General features: G+C 33.0%; 6 protein-coding genes across 9 annotated transcripts; 3 read left to right on the top strand and 3 right to left on the bottom strand.

The window, feature by feature from the left end:
- Positions 1-6,669: 6,669 nt before the first annotated feature.
- Positions 6,670-8,995, top strand: LOC105228227 (membrane-associated progesterone receptor component 1). Its single transcript, XM_011207951.4, has 3 exons — positions 6,670-7,312; positions 8,019-8,171; positions 8,225-8,995. Exons 1-3 carry the CDS (start codon positions 6,964-6,966, stop codon positions 8,416-8,418), a joined length of 696 nt encoding a protein of 231 aa, XP_011206253.2. The 5' UTR covers positions 6,670-6,963; the 3' UTR covers positions 8,419-8,995.
- Positions 8,996-9,938: 943 nt separating this feature from the next.
- LOC105228229 (NADH-ubiquinone oxidoreductase 75 kDa subunit, mitochondrial) lies at positions 9,939-14,161 on the top strand. Its single transcript, XM_029551114.2, has 9 exons — positions 9,939-10,376; positions 10,578-10,770; positions 10,839-11,170; positions 11,228-11,464; positions 11,528-11,991; positions 12,056-12,387; positions 13,192-13,558; positions 13,619-13,746; positions 13,802-14,161. Exons 2-9 carry the CDS (start codon positions 10,585-10,587, stop codon positions 13,964-13,966), a joined length of 2,211 nt encoding a protein of 736 aa, XP_029406974.1. The 5' UTR covers positions 9,939-10,376; positions 10,578-10,584; the 3' UTR covers positions 13,967-14,161.
- Positions 14,162-14,215: 54 nt separating this feature from the next.
- LOC105228228 (hypothetical protein) lies at positions 14,216-15,796 on the bottom strand. The gene is made up of 2 exons (XM_011207952.4): positions 14,736-15,796; positions 14,216-14,678 (listed from the first exon to the last, which is right to left on the bottom strand). Exons 1-2 carry the CDS (start codon positions 15,641-15,643, stop codon positions 14,216-14,218), a joined length of 1,371 nt encoding a protein of 456 aa, XP_011206254.2. The 5' UTR covers positions 15,644-15,796.
- Positions 15,797-16,025: 229 nt separating this feature from the next.
- LOC105228231 (NADH-quinone oxidoreductase subunit B 2) lies at positions 16,026-17,145 on the top strand. Of its 2 annotated transcripts, none has more exons than XM_011207956.4 (2): positions 16,026-16,177; positions 16,301-17,145. In XM_011207956.4, exon 2 carries the CDS (start codon positions 16,319-16,321, stop codon positions 16,994-16,996), a length of 678 nt encoding a protein of 225 aa, XP_011206258.1. In that variant the 5' UTR covers positions 16,026-16,177; positions 16,301-16,318; the 3' UTR covers positions 16,997-17,145. The 2 variants fall into 2 exon arrangements, with proteins under 2 accessions (XP_011206258.1, XP_011206259.1); XM_011207957.4 differs by having other exon boundaries at positions 16,049-16,150.
- Positions 17,146-17,256: 111 nt separating this feature from the next.
- Positions 17,257-19,746, bottom strand: LOC105228230 (2',5'-phosphodiesterase 12). Of its 2 annotated transcripts, XM_011207955.4 has the most exons (7): positions 19,353-19,492; positions 19,116-19,302; positions 18,801-19,061; positions 18,037-18,717; positions 17,701-17,983; positions 17,485-17,636; positions 17,257-17,429 (listed from the first exon to the last, which is right to left on the bottom strand). In XM_011207955.4, the coding sequence occupies exons 2-7, from the start codon at positions 19,248-19,250 to the stop codon at positions 17,316-17,318; spliced, it is 1,626 nt and encodes a 541-aa protein (XP_011206257.2). In that variant the 5' UTR covers positions 19,251-19,302; positions 19,353-19,492; the 3' UTR covers positions 17,257-17,315. The 2 variants fall into 2 exon arrangements, with proteins under 2 accessions (XP_011206257.2, XP_011206256.2); XM_011207954.4 differs by having other exon boundaries at positions 19,116-19,746.
- A 1,911-nt stretch (positions 19,747-21,657) lies between these two features.
- LOC105228233 (guanine nucleotide-binding protein subunit beta-1) lies at positions 21,658-26,821 on the bottom strand. Of its 2 annotated transcripts, none has more exons than XM_011207959.4 (3): positions 26,590-26,821; positions 25,613-26,177; positions 21,658-25,450 (listed from the first exon to the last, which is right to left on the bottom strand). In XM_011207959.4, the coding sequence occupies exon 3, from the start codon at positions 25,383-25,385 to the stop codon at positions 24,363-24,365; it is 1,023 nt and encodes a 340-aa protein (XP_011206261.1). In that variant the 5' UTR covers positions 25,386-25,450; positions 25,613-26,177; positions 26,590-26,821; the 3' UTR covers positions 21,658-24,362. The 2 variants fall into 2 exon arrangements, with proteins under 2 accessions (XP_011206261.1, XP_011206260.1); XM_011207958.4 differs by having other exon boundaries at positions 21,658-25,398; positions 26,590-26,819.
- Positions 26,822-27,156: the final 335 nt, after the last annotated feature.

Below are 27,156 nucleotides of genomic sequence, written 5' to 3'. Positions count from 1 at the left end.
GTAGCTTAACTCTAAGGGGTCGCTATTTTTTTTTAGGTTCCCATACATTTAACATAAGAATTTTCGTTTCTTCATACAAACTAAAATCTCACCAACTAATTTTCGTTTCTCAAAAATAACCAACACATACATATTCAGAAAGCGCACTTTTCAAACTTTAAAAATCTGCGACAAAGTTTGATTATCTCAATTAGGCCATTAAACATATTGATTTGAAATTTGGAATTTTTTCAATAAAAATAAAATATTTAAAAAAAAATATTTCTGAGGATAACAATTTTCTCGCGGGAATTTTTTAAGTTTGAAAACTGCAGTTTCTGAATATGTGATGGTTATTTTTGAAAAACGAAAATTAGTTGGTGAAAATTTTGTTAGACTGAAAAAACGAAAATTCCTATGTTAAATGTATGAGAACCTAAAAAAAAAAAAAATAGCGACCCCTTAGAGTTAAGCTACAGCGCCTGGCTTGAGTGAGGATTTTTTGTTTGTCAATTACTAACATTTGAGAGGGTAAGAGTTGAAAAACAAATTCAAAAAAATTTGTTGAAGCACCCTAATGTATATACACCAATAAATATAATTTTGTTTCTAGCTCGCTGAATGCTGAACACTTGTTGCAGCGGAGCGCCAACAAAGAAATACAGGCCATCTCGCTTGGGAAATAAGGTGTTCCATCATTGCAGATACATCCATGCAACAGTTATTATAAATTTATCATATCATAGCACACCAATTGTCTAGTGTCTGCCCAATTACTTTCAACAAAAGATTACATAAATTACTTTCATATACAGTGGCGGACAAAAGTCTACATACACCCCCTATTTCCATTGATATGAGAGTACAAAAAGTTTTTAGAAAAATGTATTTATACTATTTTATTCTAATATTTATTATAATAACAATTAACTAAAAAACTTCATTATTTAACATAAAACAACAAATTTATGGAAGAAAAACTCAAAAATTGCTTGACAATTGACAAAAGTCTACATACAGTTCAAATCCCATACTTTGTACGTTGTTATATTAACAGTAAGTTAACGTTAGCCTTTTTCTTTTATTTCAATATGTTTATTGTTTGATATTTATTGAATTTAGTTGTGGTTTAAGCCCTTCAATAGCTATAATGGCTCCGTGAAATGAAATATCAATTGATTTAAGAAATTTGGTGATAAAAGAAAGAAAAGAAAAAAAATCATATGGTGAAATTTCCAAAATTTTAAACTTGAGTCGAGCAACAGTACAGACAATTCTAAAAAACTTTAAAAATAATGGTTCCAACGAAAATAAATCGCGCAGTGGACGCCCAAAAAAACAATCTCGTACCACCACGGAAGAAACCTTTTATTTCTGAAAAAACCGGAAACTTCGTTTAAAGTTCGCCAAAAAACACAAAGAAAAGGAAATGGATTTTTAGAAAAAAGTTTCATTTACAGATGATTCTAAATTCACCCTTTTTGGTAGTGATGAAAGGGCTAAAATTTGAAGGAAAACTAACGCCACGCCTGAACCGAAGAACGTAGTATCAATTGCGAAGCTCGGTGGCGGCAGCGTAATGGTTTGGGGAGCTGTTGCGGTCCCTCAAAGTCCAAATATGAAGATTATTGAACATGTCTGGGCGATTTTGGAGCGTAGAATTAGAAAGCACCAATTTTCTAGCTCTGCTATACTCTAAGAGCGCATATTGGAACCTTGGAACAGCATTACATCTGCAGCGTTGACAAATTTAGCAGAATCAGCGCCACGGTGTCTTCAAGCAGTTATAGATACCAATGGGGACCAAACTAAATACTAAAACGTCTTAATAACTAGCATTTTGTAAAGTTTTTCCCACTGAACTAAGATATTTTGGTACTGTATGTAGACTTTTGTCAACACAATATTTGAGTTTTTATTCCATAAATTTGTAGTTTTATATTAATTAATGGATTTTTTAAGTTTGTTGTTATTAGAAAGAAGCTAAGAATAAAACTGTATCAACACATTTTTCTAAAAAGTTTTTGTACTCTCACATCGAAAAAAAGGGGTGTATGTAGACTTTTGTCCGCCACTGTAAGTGCATATGTATGTACTTAATTTCCTTTCCATAATTTAATCTAAGTTGGAATTCTGGCTTGAAAATCTCGTCTCAGAAAGTAAAAATAGACGCAAATGCATGTTCCATGTAGGCCATATACATACATACCTATGTACATATATTTTTAACGTTGGTGTAGCATTTTTTTTTTCAATTTATTTATATTCCAATAAATGATTAATTCTGGAAAGTAAACATGGCATGTAAAAGTTCACCTTACCTTTTTCGCTCAGATCCATGAGAAACTTCCTCATGAACTGTAAGTTTTCATCTAAGACACGGAACGTGTCGAAACGTAAAATAATCGAATCCATATTTTAATGCTTAAATGAGAATTGGATTGTTCCACTGTTTATACAAAAGTTATTTCCACTTGTATTCAACAAGTGTCTACACTCAATTTTAAATATATATTTAAAGTATTTAACACAAAAAATTGACACTAACACAAAAGGGACACAACGCGACGAACACACGAACCGATCGGAAGCAACTGAGAAATCGTAAGTTAGTAATTTTAAAAAGAATTAACATACATATTTCAAACTAGCGGAGCATAGTTGATTTACAGTTGTGCAACGAAACCGAAACGAAGTTCAAGACTGGAGATTGGAATCCTAGAATATAGTAGAACATATATATGTATATACATACATATATATTGGTATATCAGTATTTATATATTTGTAGGTATTCCCCACTATGCACACATATGTATGTACGTGTGTGTTTATTTGTTTAATTTATGTCCCATCATTCTTTCTATTTTCAATGTCTTATATCACAGGGTTGCTTTGAGGCTGATATCGCTTCAAACACTAAATTTACTCTGGAAACAATTTTTATTAATGTTTATTTAATATTATTTTATGCAGCTTTGATATCGCCAGTTGTGGAGTTCGTTTAAGTGTTACATTGTTAATAGATTAGGTTGTGTAGCAAATATTCTCTTATCGATTGTTTAGTACATTTGTATGTATTTATACTTATTATTTATCCGATCCTCTATTAGCAGTTTCATATGCATATAAGTATATGTTTTTACCTTCGAAATATAACATGTATAAATTTAAAATCTAACGAAAAATTCGGTGATGGAAATCGGAAGATTGCTATAATTTTCCCGATCGCACAACGTATAGGAAGTGGAGAGCAATTACTAAATAAAAATCGAAGAAGTCTTCTTTTACTGCCTATAAATTTCGATATGAAGAAAGATGTTGTGTTTGTGGTTCAATTTCGATTATCTCTGCATTCTATATTGTTAATTTTAAATGTATTATCCTTCTTGCTCGACAAATCTGTCCTAGTGGCGGCTAGAATCCAAATAATCGAGACATATTCACGATACATGAAAAGGCCATATTGATCACAGTAAGAAAAAGACTAACAGTTCATAAAAGACAATTATTCTCCTTGTGTAGCTATTCTTATATATCTTTCTGATGAAGGGACTCTTTTTATTTGAGCTAGCAAGTAGACAAAATCCATTTTTCTAAGAAGATGATGTGTCAGACTAATATACCAACATTGAATTACTAACCTATAGACAAAACTAATTAGAACATAGATTACATACAACTATGGAGCTCGTGCAAATAGTTGTGGTCAAAACTTTATTACTCAATTCAGTTCTAATGATTACATAATTTCTTATATATTAAAAAAAAAAATGTTTTATTGACTGAGTCTCTTTAAAATATTATAGTTTTGCTGGACAGAACAATTCGCTATCAAGAAATTAGCGAGCACATATTATTTAATTAAAAATGCTTAAGCTTCAGTTATTACTTACCCGCTTGTGTCCATTGTTCATAATCTGTCTGTCGGAATAATCCAACCCAATCGAACAGAAGTTCCTCGTAAGAAGCCATTTAAAATTTTCAACGTCCGGATACTTCTGCTGATTTGCAACATGTAGCCTACATATGTATGCATGTACATACGTATTTATATATATATGCACTATTTTACATTTCCGCATTGAGCACTATAACGATATATGGTAAAAGTCAAACCAAACTAGATTTTATTGCGTTACATATTTAAATGCATAATTCTTAGAATACATATGTATGTACCTGTGGGTTCGCCGAATCTATTGGGTCTCTTTATTTAAGTTTTTAATCGACAGTTTGAAGTGTTCCCAGAGTTAATTTGGTTCGTAAATTTCAAATCTTTGGGGTATTCATTTCTAGCCACTTGGGGTTTTCACGTTTCCGAAATATTCAACCATACAATTTCTGAAATCTCTATAAAAAGTTCGAGACAGTTACAGAATCTCTCTTCATTGGAAACATTAATACATACAAGCTGTTCAATCCCTCTTCCAACCTCCATGTCCGGCATAAGCTGATCTTGGACGTCATATAGATAAAAAACGGTTTGTCAAATAATTATTATATACTGTCGAATGCGCCTGTTCGTTTCCTTCTCCAACTTTTCTAGTCTAGTTCAATTGAGTTTTTCCAATCTCGTAAAACCAATCAATGAAACTTTTTTATACTGATCGCTACCTCATCATGCGCACTCTTCTCAAGTGTACGTCAACCGTTGAAGTACTGACTATTATGTGGTCTGTAGACAAAATTAATAATCAACTTATGTCAAAATCACCACCTCTACTCCACCAACGTGTAATCATTCCATTCCATACCGGGTTCACACTCTTACATGCGATTACGCATACGCTCTCAAACCATCCATGGACATGACGTCTATGTTATACCTGATCGAGCATACTAACGCATAATTGTGTATTCAAATCTATGTATGTATGTATGGAGATACGGGATTTTGCTCACTCACTCTCCGAACACCTGCTTGCTCGGTGCGCCTACGTTCAACTAAGTATTTATCATCGGTTTCATTGATTTAGTGATGGATAAACATATACATTCATACATACTTCATGTATGCTTATGTAATTTTAAATTATTCTGCACAGGGAGAAATAAATGAGTTTATTTTGTCGGAAGACATCGCTCTTAGTGGGATTAGGTTTAACGTGAATATATTGTTATATAAACTATATTTTATAAATGGATACTCAAGAGCTGTGAGGTCTACATCTTCCTAGTTCCAACATAATAAATATAATGATTTCGTCCACTCTAGTATCTTTATCTGTAAAACTGGGAGGTTTCTAAATATGTTCATATTAGATTCTTAAAATTAAGCTACAAGTTTTTCCTTAGCATATATATTATTGCACGGATGTTTAGAAGTAGATTTTTTAGGAAGCAAACAGTGTGTTTCCTATATACATACATATATTATATTTAATAATTATATATGTACATATATAATAATTTAAGGGGGTATTCTGGAATACGCGCATGAATTTTAGGCATTTTTTAAACTAAGATAAAAAAAATTAAAAACATTTTTACCATCCATTTTTTATATGTTTTTTATTGACATTAAAAAAAAATGCAAGAAAAAAACCAAAATTCGTCGAGATACGGGTCATTTTCAAAAAAAAAAGAAAATAACCAACTGGCGTCGACTTGAAAACAAAATTTGTTTTGACCCGATTTTTTCGACGTTTTCGAATTTTTTAAAAATACTTAAAATCAAAATTTTTGGAAATCCAAGGCAGACACGATAGAGCATTGTATAAAGAACATATATACCAAATTTCAAAGGAATCGGTTCAAAAAAAGTAGTTTCGAGAAAAACACGTTTAAAGTTTAGGAGACAATTCTAGTGAACACGGACGCCACGTCACAAAATCGGCTGTATCTCCGAAAATAAGTCGAATTTTGAAAATCCCTTCCAAGGTTCAATTTTTGAAAGTCTAAACTTTCAAAATATGCACAAAAAATCGATTTTTTCAAAATCCTAGACCAGAATACCCCCTTAATAAAATCATTGTTTAGAAAGTTTATTGGGTTTTGAATAATGTTATGTTATACCGTTATGTATATGAAATTTGGCCAGAACTACTAACCACTTTTTGACATATACACATACACATACATACATGCATATATGTGATATCCAATTTGTTCGAAAGCACACTCCGTTCAAAGTCTAGGTAATATTTTGAAATTTGGAATACTTGAAGAAACATATTTGAAAGTAGCCCTGAATGTTTTTATAAACGTATTAAACGGAATCCTATAATACTATTGAATTTTGATTGGAAACTGCAAATAATGCTATTTATATTTTCAGTAATAATTCTCGGCTTCCAAACAAATTAGAAATAAATGCAAGTATACCGACACCTATTCTCTGAATCTCATACAACTTTATTCGCTTTGCTTGACAATTCGTATTTCAACAACAAAGCGAAGAATATACCAGTGATGGTTTTTGTGCCACTCGTAAATAAAATTGCTATTGTTGCTTGAGAAAGTGTAAATCCACAAATATATGTATATATATTTGAGGTTTTCTTTATTTTGATATATAAAGCAAAGCGAAGCAAATGTTCTATGTGAATCAGCCCTACCATTTTTTTCACCCAACTCAAAATAACTTCGAACTTATTTATTTCCATACAGCACATAATTATAATTTATTGTTAAAACTTGGTAGCTCTGGATATAAATGTGTTGCGTCACCTAGCGGTATTAATGTGAAGTTCACTTATTGGCCGTCGTAAGTTCTAAACGTCAACATAAATTTTTCAGCAGTGCGCATTATTTTTATTTTTGGGAGAGTGCATTGAAATTTCTATCATTTCCTTTGAACAAATTTTTCACACGACTTTTACGATTTACTACGAAATCCACCGAAAGTGAAACAGCAAAAAGTATTTTTCAAACAGTTAAATAAGGTGCATCTAACTATTGGTTCAGCGGTGCAAGGGCTCAAGATCAAAGTTCGAATTAGGCGTAGTGAGAAGTAAAAACTCGCGTATAAATTCTTACAATATGACAGTATCCGCTGGGGCAGCTGACTCGAACAGCAATGTAGCCGGCAACGAATCCTCATCCATTTTGTTGGGCATCGTAGAAGAAATTATCTATAGCCCTTTAAATTTAGCACTTGTAGCAGTCATAGTATTTCTTTTTTACAAAATTGTAAAGGATCGTTATGAAGTACCCAGGGACAGATCCGGTGAAGGTGCTTCGCAAATACCTGAGCTTCCTAAATTGCGACGAGATTTCACCATACAAGAGTTGCGTGCATATGATGGAAATGGACCGGATGGTAGAATACTTATAGCAGTAAATGGAACTGTTTATGACGCCACAAAAGCAAAACGTTTTTACGGTCCAGGTAAATAAGATATTACATATGTATATATATAGTATATTTTTATTTATTTATACATCCAGTACAAATTTATATGAATAGGTAGAACTTTAAGTACTTTTTATATAATTGTAATAATATAAAAAAACTAGCGACTGGCCGGTAGCGTAAATGTTATCAGGTGATATACATACATACGCACGTATTCATATTAAAACATATACATATACATATTTATGGATATACCATGATGAAAATTTATATTGTAACGCACAAAGTGTAAGCACTAGTTGAACGATTTTATAATTTATAAAAGACATCACCTATACTTTTTTAGTTAAAACTATATTTTATTACAAATAGATTTTATAATGCGCATATTTTTGTATTTTAACTTCCAAGTAAAAAAAAAAAAAAAACAAAAAAAAAGAATAGAAAATGACAACATATTAAATTAAGATTTTGTATCAAGACATACCTCTAATCTTGTGTATGTGTTCCTGCGAGTGTAAATAGCCGAGAATTATCTTATCTTAAAATCTGCCAATCACTCCTAAAATAACAACTCATCGTGAGTACATACATATGAACATGACATTTATTTTTTCAAGGTAACAGAATTCTTAAATATCAAGAAATTAGCATCGATTTGCATAGAACTCAAAAAGCAAATTATACACGTTATATTTGCAATTAATTTAAATAACATTATTTTTATCATTATCTATAGGCGGGCCATATGCGTCATTTGCTGGCAGGGACGCATCACGCAATTTGGCAACCTTTAACGTCGAACCAAATAATAAAGAAGAATATGATGATCTAAGTGACTTAAATGCTATGGAAATGGATTCTGTGCGAGAATGGGAGATGCAATTCAAAGGTATCAATTTGTTTTGTAAATCAAATGAGTTCGCATTTAAATATATTTTTTAGAAAAATACGATCTGGTGGGCAAATTACTACGTAAAGGTGAGCAACCTACTAATTATGACGACGAGGAAGAAGACTCCAATGAAGTTGTCACAGAAGTCAACGCGACTTCCTCTGTTCCCACCACAAATGCAAGCAACAACGATGACGGTGTTCGTAAGCGTGTCGCTAACTCAACCGATGAGGAAGTTAAATAAATAGTAGTTATCTTTCAAATATTTGTTTTGGGATCACAATTGATAGATTTACAAAAATTTTAGTTTACTAAAAAATATTTAATTAAAACTTTAAAAACCCTCTGCTGAACATTTTTACGATGCTTTTCAGTGGATCAATGAAAGATAAAAAAATCGCAAATATTTAAGCAATTGCAATTCTCATTTGATTTTATGCACAGCCTAGATGAAATTACGCAAATTGTGTCTTATTTCTTTTATCAATGTTCATATACATACATATACACAAAGCATATGCAGGATTGTGGTTGATATAGTCTTTAGCTCAGAAATCAGATAAATTACTTGGCTAAATTAACTATCTTTAAAATGAAAAAATCTAAAAATTAAGATGTTTAGGGAAGGTATTGGCAAAAATGAAGAAATACAGCCCGAAATATGTCATTTACTTAATTTTACATATAACACAATATATGCGTCTTTAGATGTAAACTTTTATTCCGACGAACTATATACATATATGTTATGTGTATTGTTCAAGTAAATACATATATTTATTAAAAAAATTAATAAAATTTTTATTTTCGTCTTGTTTTGACATGATTTTACTTATTATTGTACTAGCTTCTAGATTATTATCTGTTGTCAAGGCAGTCAGGTCTATATCCGTCCCTATAATATTGTTCTTGTTACGGGAACGAACAAATGACCTTTCTTATCATCTGGATCGAAAAGTTTATATAATTCGGGCACACAAGGACGATATAGTTAAAGCAACTAGTCGAAGTTATATAGAGAACGTAAATTTTTAATTTAGAGAAAAACAAAGTTTTAATCCTTATTTTAGACATTGTAACATTCGAATTGATGACCAAGTTTAAGCAATTTTCTTTTCCCGATAAGACCCCCCAACAAGTAAATTATCGGTTAAATTATACTTTGATTACCATAATATAGAAATCTGTCGGAGATTTACGGTTTACATCTCTACTCGGTTGAATTGAAGTTGAATCGATTGGTGTTGCCAACTTAAAAATAAAGATGCGACAGATAATTAAACAGCTCAAAGCTTTACACGAAAAATCACAACAATTTCATTGTTTTAAAAGTTATTACTCACAAGAAGCTGAATATGTAATTATTAAAATAAAAATTAGTATTTATTTCTATTACAATGCAAATGTTGGGACCAAAACTGATGTGTTGTGTAACGAAAAAGCCTTCGTGATCACTCAAATGCATTCGAACTTCCGTTAAATGTTCAGGAGAGCGGCTTTTCTGAAAATATGCACCAATTTTCACGGGAAATGTCTTAAAGTTTTTATTTTTAAATCTACTTTACGAATATATATGGCGCATTACCTATTTTTACGTTTTTTTGTAATAAAAACAATAAAAAATATGATTTTATTTTATTTTAAGATGGCCCCATTGTTCGAAATTCAATTGGGCAATCGGTTTCGAAATATCGATACTCTCGATATTCGAGACTGAACGAGAATTGATAAAAATGAGAAATACATAATAGAAGAATTTATAATTCGTTGTTATTGCGCTCGAAAAAAGGTGATTTTTTGAACTTTAAATGAAAGTATCTCAAAAACCATATGTCAGCGGTAACTATATGTATACATATTCTTAATCTCGAGTATCTCCTCTATCCATACATACTCATTTTAACCCCGAAATCCGGGGATGCTATTCTAAATCCCAGCCTATAATTCTTTTAGAAGTATGTGAATTACAAATTTACTTGCGATACAATTTACAAATTCAATGTGAAAAATAGTGTTTATTCTATAGTTTCCATTGAATGCAAACTTGATGTTTTGATATACATATGTATATATACATACATACATACCAAATGTCATTGATCAATTGTCAACTGTCATATTGGATACTCTCTGCACATAAAAAAAAATACATTTGCAGTGCACGATATTTTGCTGTCGCTGAAAACATTTTAATATTTTAAAGTAAGTATCAAATATATTTCCGTTAACATTACATTAATACCTAAATAATAAACCCATTTTAATAGTATTTAAAATTATTATTATGTCTTTTCCAATTAGTTCTTTATACAGGCATTGACTTATGTAATTAGGAGATACTATACGTTTTGAGCTTAATTTTCTTATAAAATATTTCTAAAAATTGATTGTATTGATTTTTAGAAAGAAAATGTTTCGTGCACCGCTTACAAAGGTTATACAAGGAAGATTCGGTTCACCAACACATGGGATTACCAGCAAAGCCATTCGTTCTAGCGCTGCGTTATCGCAGACACCAGCTAAGGCACCAGAAAAAATAGAGGTTTTTGTTGACGATGTCTCCGTTAAAGTTTTGCCTGGAACTACTGTTTTACAGGTAATATAATAAAATCCGAATTTTTGAAAATATTGCTATATAATATAATAATATTTTGGTTTTGACAGGCATGCGCTGTGGCTGGGGTAGAAATACCCCGATTTTGTTATCACGAACGTTTGTCAGTTGCAGGCAATTGTCGTATGTGCCTTGTAGAAGTAGAAAAAAGTCCAAAACCGGTAGCAGCATGTGCAATGCCTGTAATGAAAGGGTGGCGTATAAAAACTAACTCCGAGATGACCAGAAAAGCACGTGAAGGCGTAATGGAGTTCTTGTTGATGAATCATCCATTGGATTGTCCTATTTGTGATCAGGGCGGTGAATGTGATCTTCAAGATCAGGCTATGGCGTTTGGTTCAGATCGATCCAGATTTACTGATATAAATCATACTGGAAAGAGGTACGTTTTATTTTTTATGCTTTTAGTTATAAATTAATTCAATTATCATTTTTTTAGAGCCGTTGAGGACAAAAATTTTGGACCATTAGTCAAAGGAATAATGACTCGTTGCATTCACTGTACTCGTTGTGTTCGATTTGCCTGTGAAGTGGCCGGTGTGGAAGATCTTGGCACCACGGGACGTGGTAACGACATGCAAATCGGTACTTACGTTGAAAAACTGTTCCTGTCTGAACTTTCCGGAAATGTTATAGATTTGTGTCCCGTTGGTGCATTGACTAGCAAACCTTACAGGTAAATTCTTTAGTTTTCAATTTTTCATATTGTTCAAATAAATAGAACAAAATGATCTAATAGTTTTGTAGCACGACCATGGGAAATTCGGAAAGTTAGTAGTATTGATGTTTTGGACGCCGTTGGTAGCAACATTGTTGTAAGCACTCGAACAAACGAAGTTCTACGAATTGTACCTCGAGAAAATGAGGATATTAATGAAGAATGGCTTGCTGACAAATCCCGTTTCGCGTGCGATGGTTTAAAACGTCAACGTTTGGTTGCACCCATGGTTCGCATGCCGAATGGTGAATTACAAGCAGTAGAATGGGAAGGAGCATTAATATCGGTTGCTAAAGCTATAAAAGACGCAAAAGGTGCCGTTGCTGCTATAGCTGGCCAACTGGTAGATGTAGAATCGCTTGTGGCTCTTAAAGATTTACTAAATCGTAATGGAGGAGAAACTCTTTGTACCGAGCAAAACTTTAATGTTAAGGGTTCTGGATCTGATTTACGATCTAACTATGTTTGCAATACCACTATAGCAGGTGAGGCATTTTTTTTATTTCTATAAATATAATTAATTCAAAAATCGATTGATATTCCTTATAGATCTGGAGCAAGCAGATGCTGTTTTACTTATCGGTACCAATCCACGTTATGAAGCTCCCTTAATCAACACTCGTTTACGTAAATCATATATCAATAATGAAATGGATATTGCTTCCATTGGACCCAAAATAGATCTCTCATACAATCACCAAAATTTGGGAGAAGATGCTGGTTTAATTAGTCAAGTTTGTAATGGTGGACATCCATTTTCAAAAGTACTTGAAAATGCTAAGAAACCCGCAATTGTGTTGGGAGCAAATGTATTGGAAAGACCTGATGCAGCTGGAATACATACAACAGTAGCTTCGTATTGTAAGAAACTTAACAAACAGGTGGGTACATTGAATAACATTAGCAATCAATGCTCGTTTTGTTAAACTTACGGCATTATAAGTCGCAACAAAATCTCAAGTCACTAGCGAACAGGACCTGGGGAAAAGACAAAGAAACGTTGTTGGCAATTTATAAGGCAATAGGCCGGTTGGTCATAAATTACACAGATTGGTTTTGTCGCCTAGATATAGCTTCAGACTAGGCAGTACACTTCGTTTGAAAACAAGATGCCATTGAGGTCTGCCTTCGGACCTCACTGTGTAGATCCATATGCTTTCGGTTAAGGAACATAACGAATTCCTCTCCAAATTGACTCCACAATGAATCTCCGCTCTTTTGCATGGGTTATGAAACCAACTCATCTAACACCCTTTAACCCTATGGTCCAATTCCATCTAAACTACACGTTTTCTGAAGCTCCAGTTAAATGAATTTGATGGCAATTAACTATAGTCTTACCACCAAAACAGGGTTTGGATTAATTTTACAACAACAGTAACATTCTCACCAAATATTGTTAAAAAGTGCTGGGCCATTGGGATAACATGACCTGGCCAACGCAGCCGCTGTCCCTTGTCGCCGTATATCTCGTACAGCTCTTTGTTCCATCTACTGTGGTATTCGCCGTTGCCATTGCGCATAAATCTTCCGCAAAATCTTTTCCTCGAACACTCCTAGGGCCGACTCATCAGATGGTGTCCATACCTCCGCATCATATTCGACATATCTTACTTTAAGCAAAATTCAATTTATTATAAAATATTGTTTACGTTCTTTTGTGTGTTTGTTGCTTTTTATTCCAGGGCTGGAATGCATTTAATGTACTGCAAAATAATGCAGGGCAAACCGGTGCTCTGGATGTTGGATATCAGCCGGGAACACAGGCTGCACTTAAAGCTCAGCCAAAAGTACTAATACTTCTTGGAGCTGATGGTGGAAAAGTTGACCGTGAAAAGTTGCCGAAAGATTGTTATGTTATTTATATAGGGCACCATGGTGATAATGGTGCTTCGATTGCAGATGCAGTTCTTCCTGGAGCTGCGTATACAGAAAAGCAGGCAATATATGTAAATACAGAAGGTCGTGCTCAACAAACATTAGCCGCTGTATCACCCCCAGGAATGGCTCGTGAGGACTGGAAGATCCTACGTGCTCTGTCTGAAATTTTAGGTAAACTTTATGTTTATTATGTATTAAAAATGTGAAATTATTTGATTTTGAATGTTCCAGGCACACCTTTACCATATGATAATTTGGATGATTTGAGAAATCGCATTGAAGATATAGCTCCGCACTTGGTACGTTTTGGAAAGTTGGAGTCTTCTACATTCGGCAATTTAACTGAGCAATTGGCCACAGTAAGTTTTTATTACAGCTTTTTGATTTTCTGAAGAAAACAACTTTCTTTTCTAGTCCAAGTCAATTGAAAATACAAAAATAGATGTGAAACAAAAGAAATTGCGCGAATACTTTATGACGGACCCGATTTCCCGAGCGTCACCAACAATGGCTAGATGCGTTCGAGAAGTATCTGGAGAAGAAGCGAAGGAAGAGTCTCAAAGACAAGCCGCTTGTTAAATATATACGAAAATATGCAACTTTCTAATCGATACACCTTAGACCAAAAACTAATATGTATTGTTGAATATCTTCAAGCTGTATTATTTAGTAAGACGCATATAAACTAAAAATCTAAATACCAACAAAGTGAGAATAAACATTATAAGGTTGTTAACGTTTAATTAAAATTATAACTAGGTGAAAAACTGAGAAGATATATATTATTGAATTGACAAGTTTTAATAGTACACCTAATAATCCAGATCATTAATGACGTTCATAAAGTAAATTTAGAGATGCACGGTACTGACTGAAAAAATTTCTAAAATTTGCTTCATTTTCAGAATCAGATTCATCTGTAATTTCCATTTTTATAGCTGTAGGCATTTGTGGGAAATCCTTTAGGTTTTCCCCGTAACTAACTTTCATATCTTCTTTGATATTCTCCTTGAATTTAATAAACTCATCCATGGAAATTTCTGCTTCGGAATCTCCCATAGCACAAATGTTCAAATTATCTTCCGATTTAGATAAACTATGATTTACATCGTCATCTTCGTCGTTCTTAAAAATTGGTTCTAAAGTTGAAGATAAATTTAACGTGGGTAAAATTTGATGCCCAATACATGAGGGGGTTGTAGACGACGTTAAAGTACCATCTTGGTCACCAACATGGATCTGGTCGCCAAATGATTCTTCAGTGGATAAAATAGCTTGTTGATTGGCGGTGCTGAAATATACATATATATTCATTAAATGAACAAGAATAATATTTACATAACCAAACCATATTTCAGCTACAATTTTTTTAATTTCCATTGAACCATCTTCATACATTGGCAAATAATCTCCAAAAAAATGAAGGACTTGTTCTTTACTGCAATTGCCGTAATAGCCTGCATATTCTGGGCGAAAGTCTTCGCCTAAATGTAACACCGAATCGTGCGGATTCTCAAATAAATCAACGGGTAGCTCTATAACTTGTTCTTCCTCTACAAGCCCGTTACCCGAACGACTAGTCACATCAGATTTTATGCGTCGTTGTTGAGCTTGAATAGCTGCACATTCATCAGACGCGCGCAATTTGTCTTCCAAAATACGTGTTTCATTTTGAAAACTCAAAACTGTTTGAAAGCGTAATCTACTCTTTTGAATATTTGATAAACCTCCATGTGACATAAAACACAAGTCGCCCAACATACGATCGGCAACCTGGCGGTATTTATTTTCTTCAGCCATACGCTGCAATTGGTTAGTGGTCTCCACATCGGTTTTATTCTTTTGATCCATTTCTCCCAATAATTGATAAGTATGTCGTCGTATTTTTGCTAGAAGGTCTAGGCGATGACGTTGGAAGTTTTCGTTCCTGTACTGAAGGAGTAAATCTTCATCCGCTTCCGGCATGGCATTAAGTCTGTCGAATTTAAACTGCTCGAGGTGTTCCAAAAAGACAGAACGATTTTTAATTTTAAAAATAGACTGAGTAGAATTTAAATAATCTTCTAGGGCTATTAAATCAAGCAATATCACGGTTCCGTCTCGATTCCAACGTAAAAAGTCACAATAATCTAAATGAACAATTAACCACAATTTGTATGGAAAAGGAAAATTTAATATATCTTGTCTTGTGACGAAAGATGACAATTCCTGTGTACATTCCATGTCTGACGAAAGGAATTCAACGTTATTTTGCATTTTAGTCAAAAATGAGAAGCAAGCAAAGCAACTTTTTGTTTTTCTTTAGTTTTTTTTTTTAAATAACCTAACCGTACTTTATTGGGACAAGCCAACGGAAGAGGATATATGATACATATTTATACATTACTAGAATTCCGATAAAATATGTATCGTGTTTAAATACGAAACATATCATTGCAAAGGGCAATTCTAAAATTAAGAAAATCTAATAACAATGTAGGGACAGAAAATGTATTTATATTATGTTTAAAAATTAATTAACAAAAATAATAAAAAAATTATTGATTATTGATGAAATTTTATTACTACGAAGTTTAATCGTTTTTGATTACTAATTTCAAAAGTGCTTTTTTTTGTTATCTGAACAAATTCCATAATTTTAAACGTATCTCGCTCTGCAATTTCCTGTCAAAATAGTCGACAGGGAACAATTGTGAAAAAAATCGATAAAATATTCATGTCACTTTTGACATTTGTCAACCGTATGTTCGCTGTCAACCTAAGGTGAAAGAATCGAGTTATATAAAAAAGGTTTTTGCAATTTTTATTTAATTAAGCAATATTTATTAAACTTTTGAACTTTTTAGTTGTTTAAATATTTTACATAATTTATCGGGGAAATGGATTCAGTCACATTTTTCATATCTCTTGCAGAACTCGTAAGAATTAAAAATGCTTCGCTCTGTTGCTGCGCTGGTAAACAAAACATCCAAAGTGCTGGTATGCAACTCTGGATACTCCAGTACTTTATTTGTTAATGGAGCTTTCGGACCTGCAATTAACACGATTGCACTGCGGCAACAGCAAACAATGCCAGTGGTAGATTCAAACAACCCACTTCCGAAAAAAAGTGCGTCACCATTTGGTAGAAATCAGCCTAATATGGTGGAATGGTCGATTGCTCGTTTGGACGATCTTTTAAATTGGGGCCGCAAAGGTTCCATATGGCCACTGACATTCGGATTGGCTTGTTGTGCTGTGGAAATGATGCATATTGCAGCTCCTCGTTATGACATGGATCGGTATGGTGTTGTATTCCGTGCTTCTCCGCGCCAGGCAGACGTAATAATTGTTGCAGGGACCCTTACAAACAAAATGGCACCTGCTCTTCGTAAAGTTTATGATCAAATGCCTGAACCTCGTTGGGTTATTTCAATGGGTAGTTGCGCCAACGGTGGTGGATATTATCATTATTCGTATTCAGTTGTGCGAGGTTGCGACCGTATTATACCAGTAGATATTTATGTTCCGGGATGTCCACCTACTGCTGAGGCACTTATGTACGGCGTTCTTCAGTTACAGAAAAAAGTAAAACGAATGAAAACATTACAAATGTGGTACAGAAAGTAGGTCTGTGAAACATATTCATTCTAGACCTTAATATTTAAGAAAAATCACAAGATGTATACAGTGGTATGAGTACAATTCTATGTAATATATACTATATTAATTAATCTTGTGTGTGATATCAAAAATAAAACCGAGTTTCAACTTAAGAATATTTACATTATTGGGTTAACAAACCTGTCTCTATATATTATAGTATATATTTTGTTAAATTAACTGATGCTATCTAATTAGCATAACAGGACTTCTTCAATTTCAAAAACTTAGAGGGAAAATAAAATTTTATTCACTTTCATGATTAAAAGCTAAAAATTAGAATTGTTTACATAGATTTAAACTTCAGATCTGCAACTAAAGCCACATGGTCGGAGGGGAAAACTACAGATGGTATAGCTGTATGACTTTTCAGTTCTTCTTCCGAAGGTAGCGGTACCACCTGTAACTCAAATAATATTTTTAATTTGGGAATTATCAAAGGAAAACTATAATACCTGATGAATATCTAGGCAATCGCTTTGATAAAATATATAATCCAAGCACGCAGCAAATGTATGCGTAAAGTTCGTGTAAGGAGGTGTACCACAAGCAGATTTTATTTGAAAAGGTTGAGAAAGGGATACATTTTGTACTGCCTCTTCGGTATCTGAAATCAAACGGAATCGGGCATTACTGTCAACATTTTTATGCTTATAAGTGAATATTCTTACTGCTTATCCAATCAATGCATTCTTTCCCCACATTTCCTTCTACCATTAATTTATAAATACCACATTCCGGAATGCTGTTGAAATCACCACAGAATAGTAATGACAACTCTCGCCGATCAGACAAATTTAGTTTAGTTATAGTGTCTTTATATATGTGTTCGATGTACAACATTGCAAAACCCATTTGTAATAGTCTTATATGATCCGCATCGGGATGGAAATAGAGGTGTGTATTCGCAACTAACAAATAACGTCCGCTTTCCTTACACTTTAGCACCAATACCTATAAGCAAACATTATTTAATAAAATATTTAATTACAGATATACATATATACCTGAAGTGTTGTAGATCTATCACAAATTCGCTCCACGAGCTTCTTGTTATTTTTTATTTGGTTCCATAATTCCGCAAACGGCGGGAAAGTGCGAATATTTTCCCCAATATTTAGTTCATATTTATAAACTAAATTAAATCGAGATGTCATGTAAAATAAAGCTACACCCTCTCCACACGTCCCTTTCTGAGCAATAACACCATGGTAACCCAATTCTTCAGACTCAAAGATATTTTTCAGCTCTAAATCAAATATTTTTAAATCTACTTCTTGCAAACAAATGATATCAGCATTGTAACCAATTATTTCCTTCAAGTACAATTGCTTGCGATAGTCGATTTTTAACGCATATGGTGGGCAGTAAGGAAAAAGATGTGTTCGCGTATAATCACTGTCGGCATATAGATCAGCTAAAATATTATACGAAACCACTCGAATATAATCACCTCTCAATCTATTTTTGGTACACAAGTGCCTTGTCTGAAATGGGCAAAATCCAGGCCCTGCCTGTACTTCATTTTTAGTTATTTGCTCAACTTGTGGGCCATATTGACCGGCTTCGTTGCTGGGTGTTAACTGGAACTTTAGAAAGTATCCTATATCCTGAATACTCGTATCGTAGTGGAAACCATTACCGCACTCTACCCATTCAGCTCCCCGAAGTAAATCACCGCTAGATGGCTATTTCAATTAAAAAATTAGTTAAATTTAATTGCTAAAATTTGGATATGCACATGCTTACAGATTTAAGACATACAAATTACCTTTATTGCTTTATACCATTTCCCAATACTGTACTTACGATCCGCAAACTGTAATTCTACTTTGCTCGGGTATACTGTAAAGCCTGCTAGTATATTTGTCGGTAAAGTTAAATTTAAAACCCAAGGCAAGTTATATACTATTTCATAACTTTTATCCATCACAAGTAATTTTAAGTCAGTACTTTTGGTTTCCAATAGTTTCTCAAAAGTCATATTTTCAACCTTTTCACATAATTCAGAACGAACAATTTCCACAAGAACCTGAATGAAATTCATATTAAATTATATTAGTAACAATTATGTATAATAATATACCTTATCGTAAGTGTTTGGTATTGGTTCTTGCGTTTGGGACAAGCTTTTCTTTTTGTCCTTTTTCGACTTTTTACTCAATTCCTTTTCTATATTATTCCGTATACGTACAAGAGCATCTTCAATATTTTCAGTCATTTTCCGACAAAAGTTAAACTCTCTATTCACTCGTATGTCCTCATTGGTAAACCTAAAGTTGATATGAAGATCTTGATTGGACCCATCATGACGCAAATATACCTTATCCATTTCGTATTTAATTCGATGAGAATATGCAGTGCGGTAAGTTGAATACCAAATTAAATTCCAACTACGGTTTATGTTCAGATGTAATAAGCGGGTGACAATTTTTCTTAACCCAGTTATGGGATAAATCAAACCGATTCTCAAGTTGGAAATTGTTGACAGCATTGACCATTAACTCAATTTGGCACATATGAGAAATCAATGCTAATATGCACAATAATGTATGAAATAAACCAAAATATTTAACTAAATTATACAAAACGTGTGGTACATATATATGTATGTATATATAACAAGAAATGTGTCTAAAAATTTACTTAATTCAGGTCGACATAAAATAACAACAATAACCGATATACGAGTACAGCTGTAATAAGCAATCGATAATTATCGCATTATTACAGTCGTACTACTTCAAATAAAAAAATTATGAGTATTAGTAATATTCATTATTTCCATTACGTTCTTTAAAATATAATGTTTATTTTATTAACCCAGTGAAGATACTGGTAAAAAATTGAGGGGTTAAAAATAAAAGAATGAATAAAAAAACGAATCATATGCAACGAAATGCTGATGGAGCTATTGTTGGAGTTACAGTAGAAAGGCTTTTCAAACACTTCAAAAATTTGTCAAAATTCACAATTTTGTGCAAATATGTGAGCAGCAGTCACTGTACAGAGATGTGAGTTTGTTCCATTCCGTTCCCATGACAATTATACACGTATCCGGAACGGTCTTGAATAAACATCCGGCAAAGACTGTCAACTCGCCAGCATTCCAAAAAATTATTGACGGAATGTTGTCTGCCGTTACAAATTAAGTATCTTATTTTTCCCACACAAATGTTAGAAGACGCAAAAATAGAATAAATTTAAATGGTTTGCTCTTTGTAGTTCCGTTTATTACGAAGTTATCTTTCTTAAAAATTCGATCAAACTCTATTAACCTTTCGGCATTCATAGTTCCATTAACACTGGCCTAATACATTTTGTGATTGTTGCGTATTTTGTCGACTATTATCCATTAATACTCATGATCTCATTTCATCCACATAAATTAACATTTAAGAGATGAAGCTTCAATGTGAATTTAGTATTGACATGAATGAAATTCCTCCCTTTTTTGCTCACGAATAATATATAATATAAAGTAATATATATTTTTTCATTCAAAACATATTACGACTTCCCAAAGTTGGACAACTGGCCATGAACTATCAAAGTACCATGTACCATGTAACTATAACATATAGCCGTTCCCACATTAGCCGGACCCATGTAATCGGCGTGGGCTTGTCTTTTATCTAAAACCATTTATTTTTCAGTTGCTACAATAACAACCTATGTAGAAATTAACAAAGATGATATATTAAAATAAAACTAAAGGCAATAAACGCTTAAAATCACAAAATTTAAATATAGTTAAGATATTCAGTCAGTGGGGATAAGTCTTCCAAATGGTAAAGCAACTAAATAATTAGTTGTAATAATTAAGTTTCATTATCTATCCCGCATTACGCGAATGGACATTTATCATTGCATTGTCCGATGACCACATCCCAAACACAATCACTTTTCATTTACACTAACTAAGCAAATGTATTTTTTATTTAAATTTCAGTTTATTTTAATTATAATTACAGATTTAAATATGAGTTGAGATGTTTTAAATTTTTATTTCATTTACGTTACATCCACCGTTCCCATTTTCTGATTTATACTATTAATTATATTTAGGTATTCAGCTGTTTTTACATTTAATTTTGGCTTCTAAACACAATTGCGTATTTTTATTCAGATGTAAAAATAAAATACATTACACATGCACCTCTCCTGAATCCAGGATCCCCGTATTATAACTAAAATTGTATTTGAATTTTATTTTTACTTTCAATGTTTGAAAATGTGGAAATATGATTTCAATGTGTTGTGATCAAAAAAATTTACACTGCGTTATTGAGGACATCAGAGTGATTGTTATAATGCAACTGATAGTTAAACCAAAATGAGATTATAGCAATAATGGAAGAACTAAGAAATGTACGTGTTATCTATTTTTATTTCTATCAATAATTTTATTAAATCGTTTCCAAGATTTTAAATAATACCGAAAATAATAAGAGGAAAAGAATTACAAAATATATCCACGGCAGGTTTGCGGCATTACTTAGGTACATATGCTACACTGTAGAATCCAAAGGAAAATTAACAAATACAGCGTAAATTTTGTATGCGGTACTATCGAATATGGGTAAGTAAGCACCACACAATACTCAATATTTCAAAACACACAAAAATACGTTTAAAAATGTTTAAAGCTCAATTTAATACAGTATAACTTTAAATAAAAAATAAAACAAAATAAAAATAAAAAACAATTACATACATATGTGTATGAAACAATAATTGAAAACATATGAATATTCCAATTATTTTATATAAATGACAAAATAGGATCACGTTAAACATAACTATATATTATATAAGTTTAGGAGTCACTGATGCTTCTAAATATATTTGTGGATTATTTCGTCGTCGTCAATAATTCTGTATGAGCTTCAAATAGGATACACTCAATATATAAGTATTCTTTGTTCATAAATGTACGTAATTCTATTATATAGAAATTAACAAATAAAGTAAATTTATTTTCATTTTATCATACAAAGAAATATATTCTACACAAGCTAGTGTTCGCAATAAAATGTTAATTGCAATTATAATCAGTTTCAACTCATAGGTATGTTTCTTTAAATAAATAACATTAGATAGAATAAAAATAAATGTGTGCGTTTTATTTGATAATTCTTTAAATATATTTTTTGCGATTGTTTTCAGTGTTATGTGTGCGTTTGTAAAAGTTGAGTAAGTATTAAATTTTTGGTAAAATCGGTTGAATAATTTATTAAATTTCTTAGCAATTATGCCACAGAGTTTGTACAATTTGTTGTTATATCTTAAAATAGGTAATTTTTTGTGCTTAAAAGTCGATTTGTAGCTCATACCAAAGTTTGTTTTATGTATATATGAATGATTGTAAACGAGTCAAGTAACTGAATTGGGCAACGAAATACGTAAATAGAATAGATCCATAACAAAATCTAAATCGTATGTACTACTACTGTACCCTTTTGCCTATATTTAAAGTTTTGAAGTAATAAAATGCAATACGGTACTTGCGCCAAGTGCAACTACTTTGTACGTATATGTATGTTTTGTATTTTTGTATGTGGTTCAGTGTAGCAACGTTTTATGAACACATCAAAGTATGTTAGCACAAGTACGGGGACTAAAAATTTTGAAAAATTTTTAAAGACGCATTTCCATATGGTAGATATAAATATTTTTCATGTTAAGTGAAATCCTAACTTCTTATAAAGATGTGATAACATTACATTATTGACATGTGACCATGTTGTTGTTTTGACAAAGGTTTCTCACATTTAATGTTTCATCTTCACTTTTTAATTTTATATTTGTTGTTTCTGCATCCCATACATTTACAAATCACAGCAAGCTCAAACAAAAAAATCATATTTTTAGATAATGCCTTCCTTTCATCTTTTTTTGCAATCATATTATAATAATAAAAGATGTTTGCTTCCTTCGTACGAGTAACAAAGTCAATTTAACATCTATTCCTTCTTATTTTATTAAATATCCCCTCGTACCGCGTTGAAATGGTAATGTAAGAGAGGCCATATACATATATGAATTCAGTACATGTGGGGTATGCACGTTTATTAAACTGATTTGTATTATATCAATGCTTTTATGTTGCTAATTTGTTATTATTATTTTTTATTACCGATGCTAATAATGCTCTCTTTATCGGTTTATTATTTTCCATAATTTTTTCTTCTAATACTTTAAATTAATTTTGTTCTCGCACAATTGTGTGACACACATATATGTATGTTATTCTAGCGGTATGAACGGCGTAATATTTCTACGGCTGATACCGGTACTGTTTATATTTTAATATACAAATTATTTTACGCTCTTTTATTTAAATTTAGTTTTCTCCTAACTTTCTCATTATTTTTACGTTTTGTGTATGTAAGTATGATTTTAGCTGCTGCTACATAGCTTATATGGCCATATATAAAATTTATTCGTTTACTTTTTTATTAATTTCTTGATCATTTGTAATTTTGAGTTGTATATAAATTAGGGCTTAAACTTAATAAGAGAAATTTTTATATCTTATTGGGTTTCATTCCAAGTATTATTTACTATACTTCTACAATTTTTTACCCCTTATAATATTTCGACTTAATTTTCTTGCTGTGGTTTTGTAAATGCGTTTTCAACAGATTTCGCTGTGATTTAACTCAGTTAAAGCCTTCGCTTTTATCAGGGCTTCTGTGCTTTGTTTCTCTGATATTCTGTTACATACATATATTCAGTATTCTTTTACTGTGACATCATAATCATATTTTTATTTTTTTGTTTTGTCTCTGCAAATTTTACTTAATGGCTTTGTTTCTGTTGCGTTTGGTTAATTTTTCTCATTATTTTATCGGTCTCGTTACTTTATATCAGTTTTACATTACTTTTAACTTATATGATTTTATGTATATAATTTATATAAATAATTTGTTTAATGTAAGCTTGTATATAAATCGTATGCGTGTGTCAGCATATGCTTCCGTCTTATGTCCAGTGTCCCCTGTCCCGTGTCCCTTTCCCGGGTTTTCGATAGTTCGAGTGTTTATATATTTTTTTTTGCGTGTATACTAGTGAATGTTTTGTGTACTGTATGTAAATTTTTAAATATACTGCCGAAAATGGAGGATAATGGGGAGTTACAGCGTGGGAAGTGGCCGTATTACGATGGTGCACGTTATTCGATCACTAGGTGAGTTGTGGAAAGCGAATGCAATTTAAGGTGTAACTCACTATCGCTATATTTCTCTCTTCATATTCCTAATCCACTCCGTCCGCATTTGCATCCACATATCTTCCACTTATGGCGGGGTAACGTACAATCGCAAACGCTTTAATTCCACACACGCAAAAACGAATCCCATGATCCCGTTGCAACAGCCATGCCATTTTCGGTCACACCGAGACATGAGACACGATTATCATGACCTGCTAAAATTCCGGATCGCTCTGCTTTCATTGTATCCCATACGTTGCAATTGAAATCATCGTAACCCGCTAACAGTAAGCGACCGCTCTTCGAGAACGCCACTGATGTGATACCGCAGATAATGTTGTCGTGCGAATACATTGCCAACTCCTGGTCTGCGCGAATATCGAAAAGGCGGCACGTGGCATCATCAGAACCTGTTGCAAATGCTTGTCCATTAGGGAAAAATGTTACTGCGTTGATGTCAGATTCGTGTCCGGGAAATGTTTGTTTACATACACCTTCACGGATATCCCATAATTTTGCTGAAGCATCACAAGCACCAGACACAAAAGTTTTGCATCCTGGCGCCAGAGATAACGCCATTACATCGCCAGTATGTCCTAAGAATGAGGTTACTTGTTGGCCTGTCTCGATGTCCCAGAGGCCACAAGTCATATCGCCAGAGCTGGTAACAATCTGATTGTCATCCAGAAAACGACAGCATGACAAGTATCCACCATGGCCAGGTAACTCACGAGAGACGCGCACATTTCCCTCACGCGTCTTCAAGTTGTAGATTGAACACATATTGTCAAGGCCTCCACAGGCGACATAACTTCCCGAAGGTGCATATGCGCACGTCATCACCCAAGAGGACCGCAAAGGTATAGCGTGCACCTTATTGGTGGTGTGTGAATCCCAGACGATTAATTTGCCATCCTGTGATGCCGAAACCAAATTGCGCGAATCACTACCCCAATGCATAGCGTAGATCTTTGCCAAATGACCTCGCAAAGTACGCCGAGTGCGCATCTGAATACGACCTATTGGTTCCAATGTGGCAGCGGCTTGCACTAAACTTGTGTCACATGCAGCCTTACGTGCATCTCGTATGGCATTTTTAAGAGATTCGGCTTCTTGTCTTAAGCTATCTAATTCATTCATTTCGGCGATGTTGCTATTGCAATTGATACAATAAAATTGTGTTACCTTTTAATATTTTGAAGCTCCTATATGTATATGTATATGTATAGTAGAATTAAGATTTATATAAAGTTATGTTAATAATTAAATATATATGCATATATGTACAATAAAACTTTTTTTTTTTTAAATAACAACGTTAATACTTTTTTTCATCTCTGCTTATAAGTCTGTGTCATAAAATGTACCTAAGTGATTTATCCACTGACGATACAAGAAGGATGAATTAAGGGTGCGGTTTTGTCTCCTCTTCTAATCGAGTGTAAATTAAAGCGATCCCAGTTTCCTTTGATGTAGTATAGTTATTGGTACAATATCATATGTTGATTTAAATGAAAATTTGTGCGTTCCAATACTTGTGCTTCAATCAAAGATTTCGTGTTGCGGTCTTTGGTTTTTTATGTCGCTCTTATCCAAATACTTTGCCTTCCCTACGCTCGATTATTTTTGCTGCTGTATGTATATATATATTTGAACCTTCTATAATTTTCATTCGGGTTATGGTATGGCGGTGAATAATTTTTTCACAAGTTAAACGGATTAATCAGAGCGCAGAACAATTTGTATGCCTTCAATTAAACGACTTTTACCAGAACGTCCCTCTGTTTTATTTACAGTTCACTTTTACAATTTTTAACCGATTTTTCTACTGACAAATTGGACAATTTTTATTATTCGCTTCGTTCTCTTCTGCTTAGCTCTACTTTTTTGGTACACCAAAATCGCTTTTAATTCGCACCACCAATAGAGGAGCTTTATGGAGAACGAAGGCAGCGACAGCAGCAGCGATACAAAGCAGCAATATACATATGTATTTGGCACAGAGGACGGACGACAGCACGACAATGCGAGAAGCAGTTCAGCAGAGACAATATAATGCCGTCGCAGAAACACCAAATAAGTTGAACGAAAATTTAACGAATCCCAGTGTAAACGGTTGTCGCAGTCATACCAGTTATATTCAGAAGTCCGGATCAACGTACGATATGTGCAAAAGAGAGGAAAATATTGAGAAAAGAAAATCAATTTTAAATATTTTCTCGAATCAGCACATTCATTGCGCTGCTCCTTTTAATGCGGAGCATTTACTCTACACTATGAGGTGCTTCTTCTTTCATTAACACTAGCCATTATTACTAATTTTTCACGGAAATTTTTTCCTTACATTTTCCCTTAGCTCTTCACTGCACTATAAACCATACGAACGAAATTCACAGTACTTTAAATTTCTGTTGACTTCAGATTTGTCTTTTTGCCATCTAGTATATAACACTATATTCAGTTTTCAAAAATTCCTACTACAATGAATTTTCACATTCAACTAACTCGGACCCAACTTCTACTACTGATTTAATTTTGCTACTTGCTGGAAGAGAGCGGCACTAATCAAAATCCTCTGCTTCTGCCTCTGCCTTTACCTCTGTCACCGCCGCTGCTACTTCAGCAGCAAGTATGACAATTCGGCCAACACCTATCACGAAGTAATCATTTAGTGTTGCCAGAAAATTTTTCCAGAGACCGACCACTGATGTACTCTAAAAACCAGAGCTCTCTTTAATCTGAGCTAACTTGTTCAAATAATTAAAAGGAAGAAGAGAAAGAGTAAGCAGCTGGGTATATTGTAATATAGCTGTTAAAAGGGCAACCATTTGACATAAAATTTACACTATTTTTCTTGTTTGTGACTTTTTAAAAACTTAAACAGAAATAAAATATCTTAGGGAAAGAGACG

The sequence above is a fragment of the Bactrocera dorsalis genome, unplaced genomic scaffold (assembly GCF_023373825.1).
Source record: "Bactrocera dorsalis isolate Fly_Bdor unplaced genomic scaffold, ASM2337382v1 BdCtg007, whole genome shotgun sequence".
Classification (NCBI taxonomy): domain Eukaryota; kingdom Metazoa; phylum Arthropoda; class Insecta; order Diptera; family Tephritidae; genus Bactrocera; species Bactrocera dorsalis.
This window is presented reverse-complemented; position numbering and strand designations above follow the sequence as displayed.

What these genes read in the sequence shown, in the direction of transcription:
- LOC105228227 (XM_011207951.4), top strand. Translation starts at nt 6,964, where the DNA reads ATGACAGTATCCGCTGGGGCAGCTGACTCGAACAGCAATGTAGCCGGC. An exon ending in AAAACGTTTTTACGGTCCAG is followed by an intron (nt 7,313 to 8,018) that starts GTAAATAAGATA and finishes CATTATCTATAG; the next exon opens with GCGGGCCATATGCGTCATTT. An exon ending in ATGGGAGATGCAATTCAAAG is followed by an intron (nt 8,172 to 8,224) that starts GTATCAATTTGT and finishes TATATTTTTTAG; the next exon opens with AAAAATACGATCTGGTGGGC.
- LOC105228229 (XM_029551114.2), top strand. Translation starts at nt 10,585, where the DNA reads ATGTTTCGTGCACCGCTTACAAAGGTTATACAAGGAAGATTCGGTTCA. An exon ending in TTGCAATACCACTATAGCAG is followed by an intron (nt 11,992 to 12,055) that starts GTGAGGCATTTT and finishes TATTCCTTATAG; the next exon opens with ATCTGGAGCAAGCAGATGCT. An exon ending in TGCTCTGTCTGAAATTTTAG is followed by an intron (nt 13,559 to 13,618) that starts GTAAACTTTATG and finishes TGAATGTTCCAG; the next exon opens with GCACACCTTTACCATATGAT.
- LOC105228228 (XM_011207952.4), bottom strand. Translation starts at nt 15,643, where the DNA reads ATGCAAAATAACGTTGAATTCCTTTCGTCAGACATGGAATGTACACAG. An exon ending in AAAATTGTAGCTGAAATATG is followed by an intron (nt 14,679 to 14,735) that starts GTTTGGTTATGT and finishes TGTATATTTCAG; the next exon opens with CACCGCCAATCAACAAGCTA.
- LOC105228231 (XM_011207956.4), top strand. Translation starts at nt 16,319, where the DNA reads ATGCTTCGCTCTGTTGCTGCGCTGGTAAACAAAACATCCAAAGTGCTG.
- LOC105228230 (XM_011207954.4), bottom strand. Translation starts at nt 19,523, where the DNA reads ATGCTGTCAACAATTTCCAACTTGAGAATCGGTTTGATTTATCCCATA. An exon ending in TACCAAACACTTACGATAAG is followed by an intron (nt 19,062 to 19,115) that starts GTATATTATTAT and finishes AATTTCATTCAG; the next exon opens with GTTCTTGTGGAAATTGTTCG. An exon ending in ATTGCCTAGATATTCATCAG is followed by an intron (nt 17,430 to 17,484) that starts GTATTATAGTTT and finishes TTTGAGTTACAG; the next exon opens with GTGGTACCGCTACCTTCGGA.
- LOC105228233 (XM_011207959.4), bottom strand. Translation starts at nt 25,385, where the DNA reads ATGAATGAATTAGATAGCTTAAGACAAGAAGCCGAATCTCTTAAAAAT.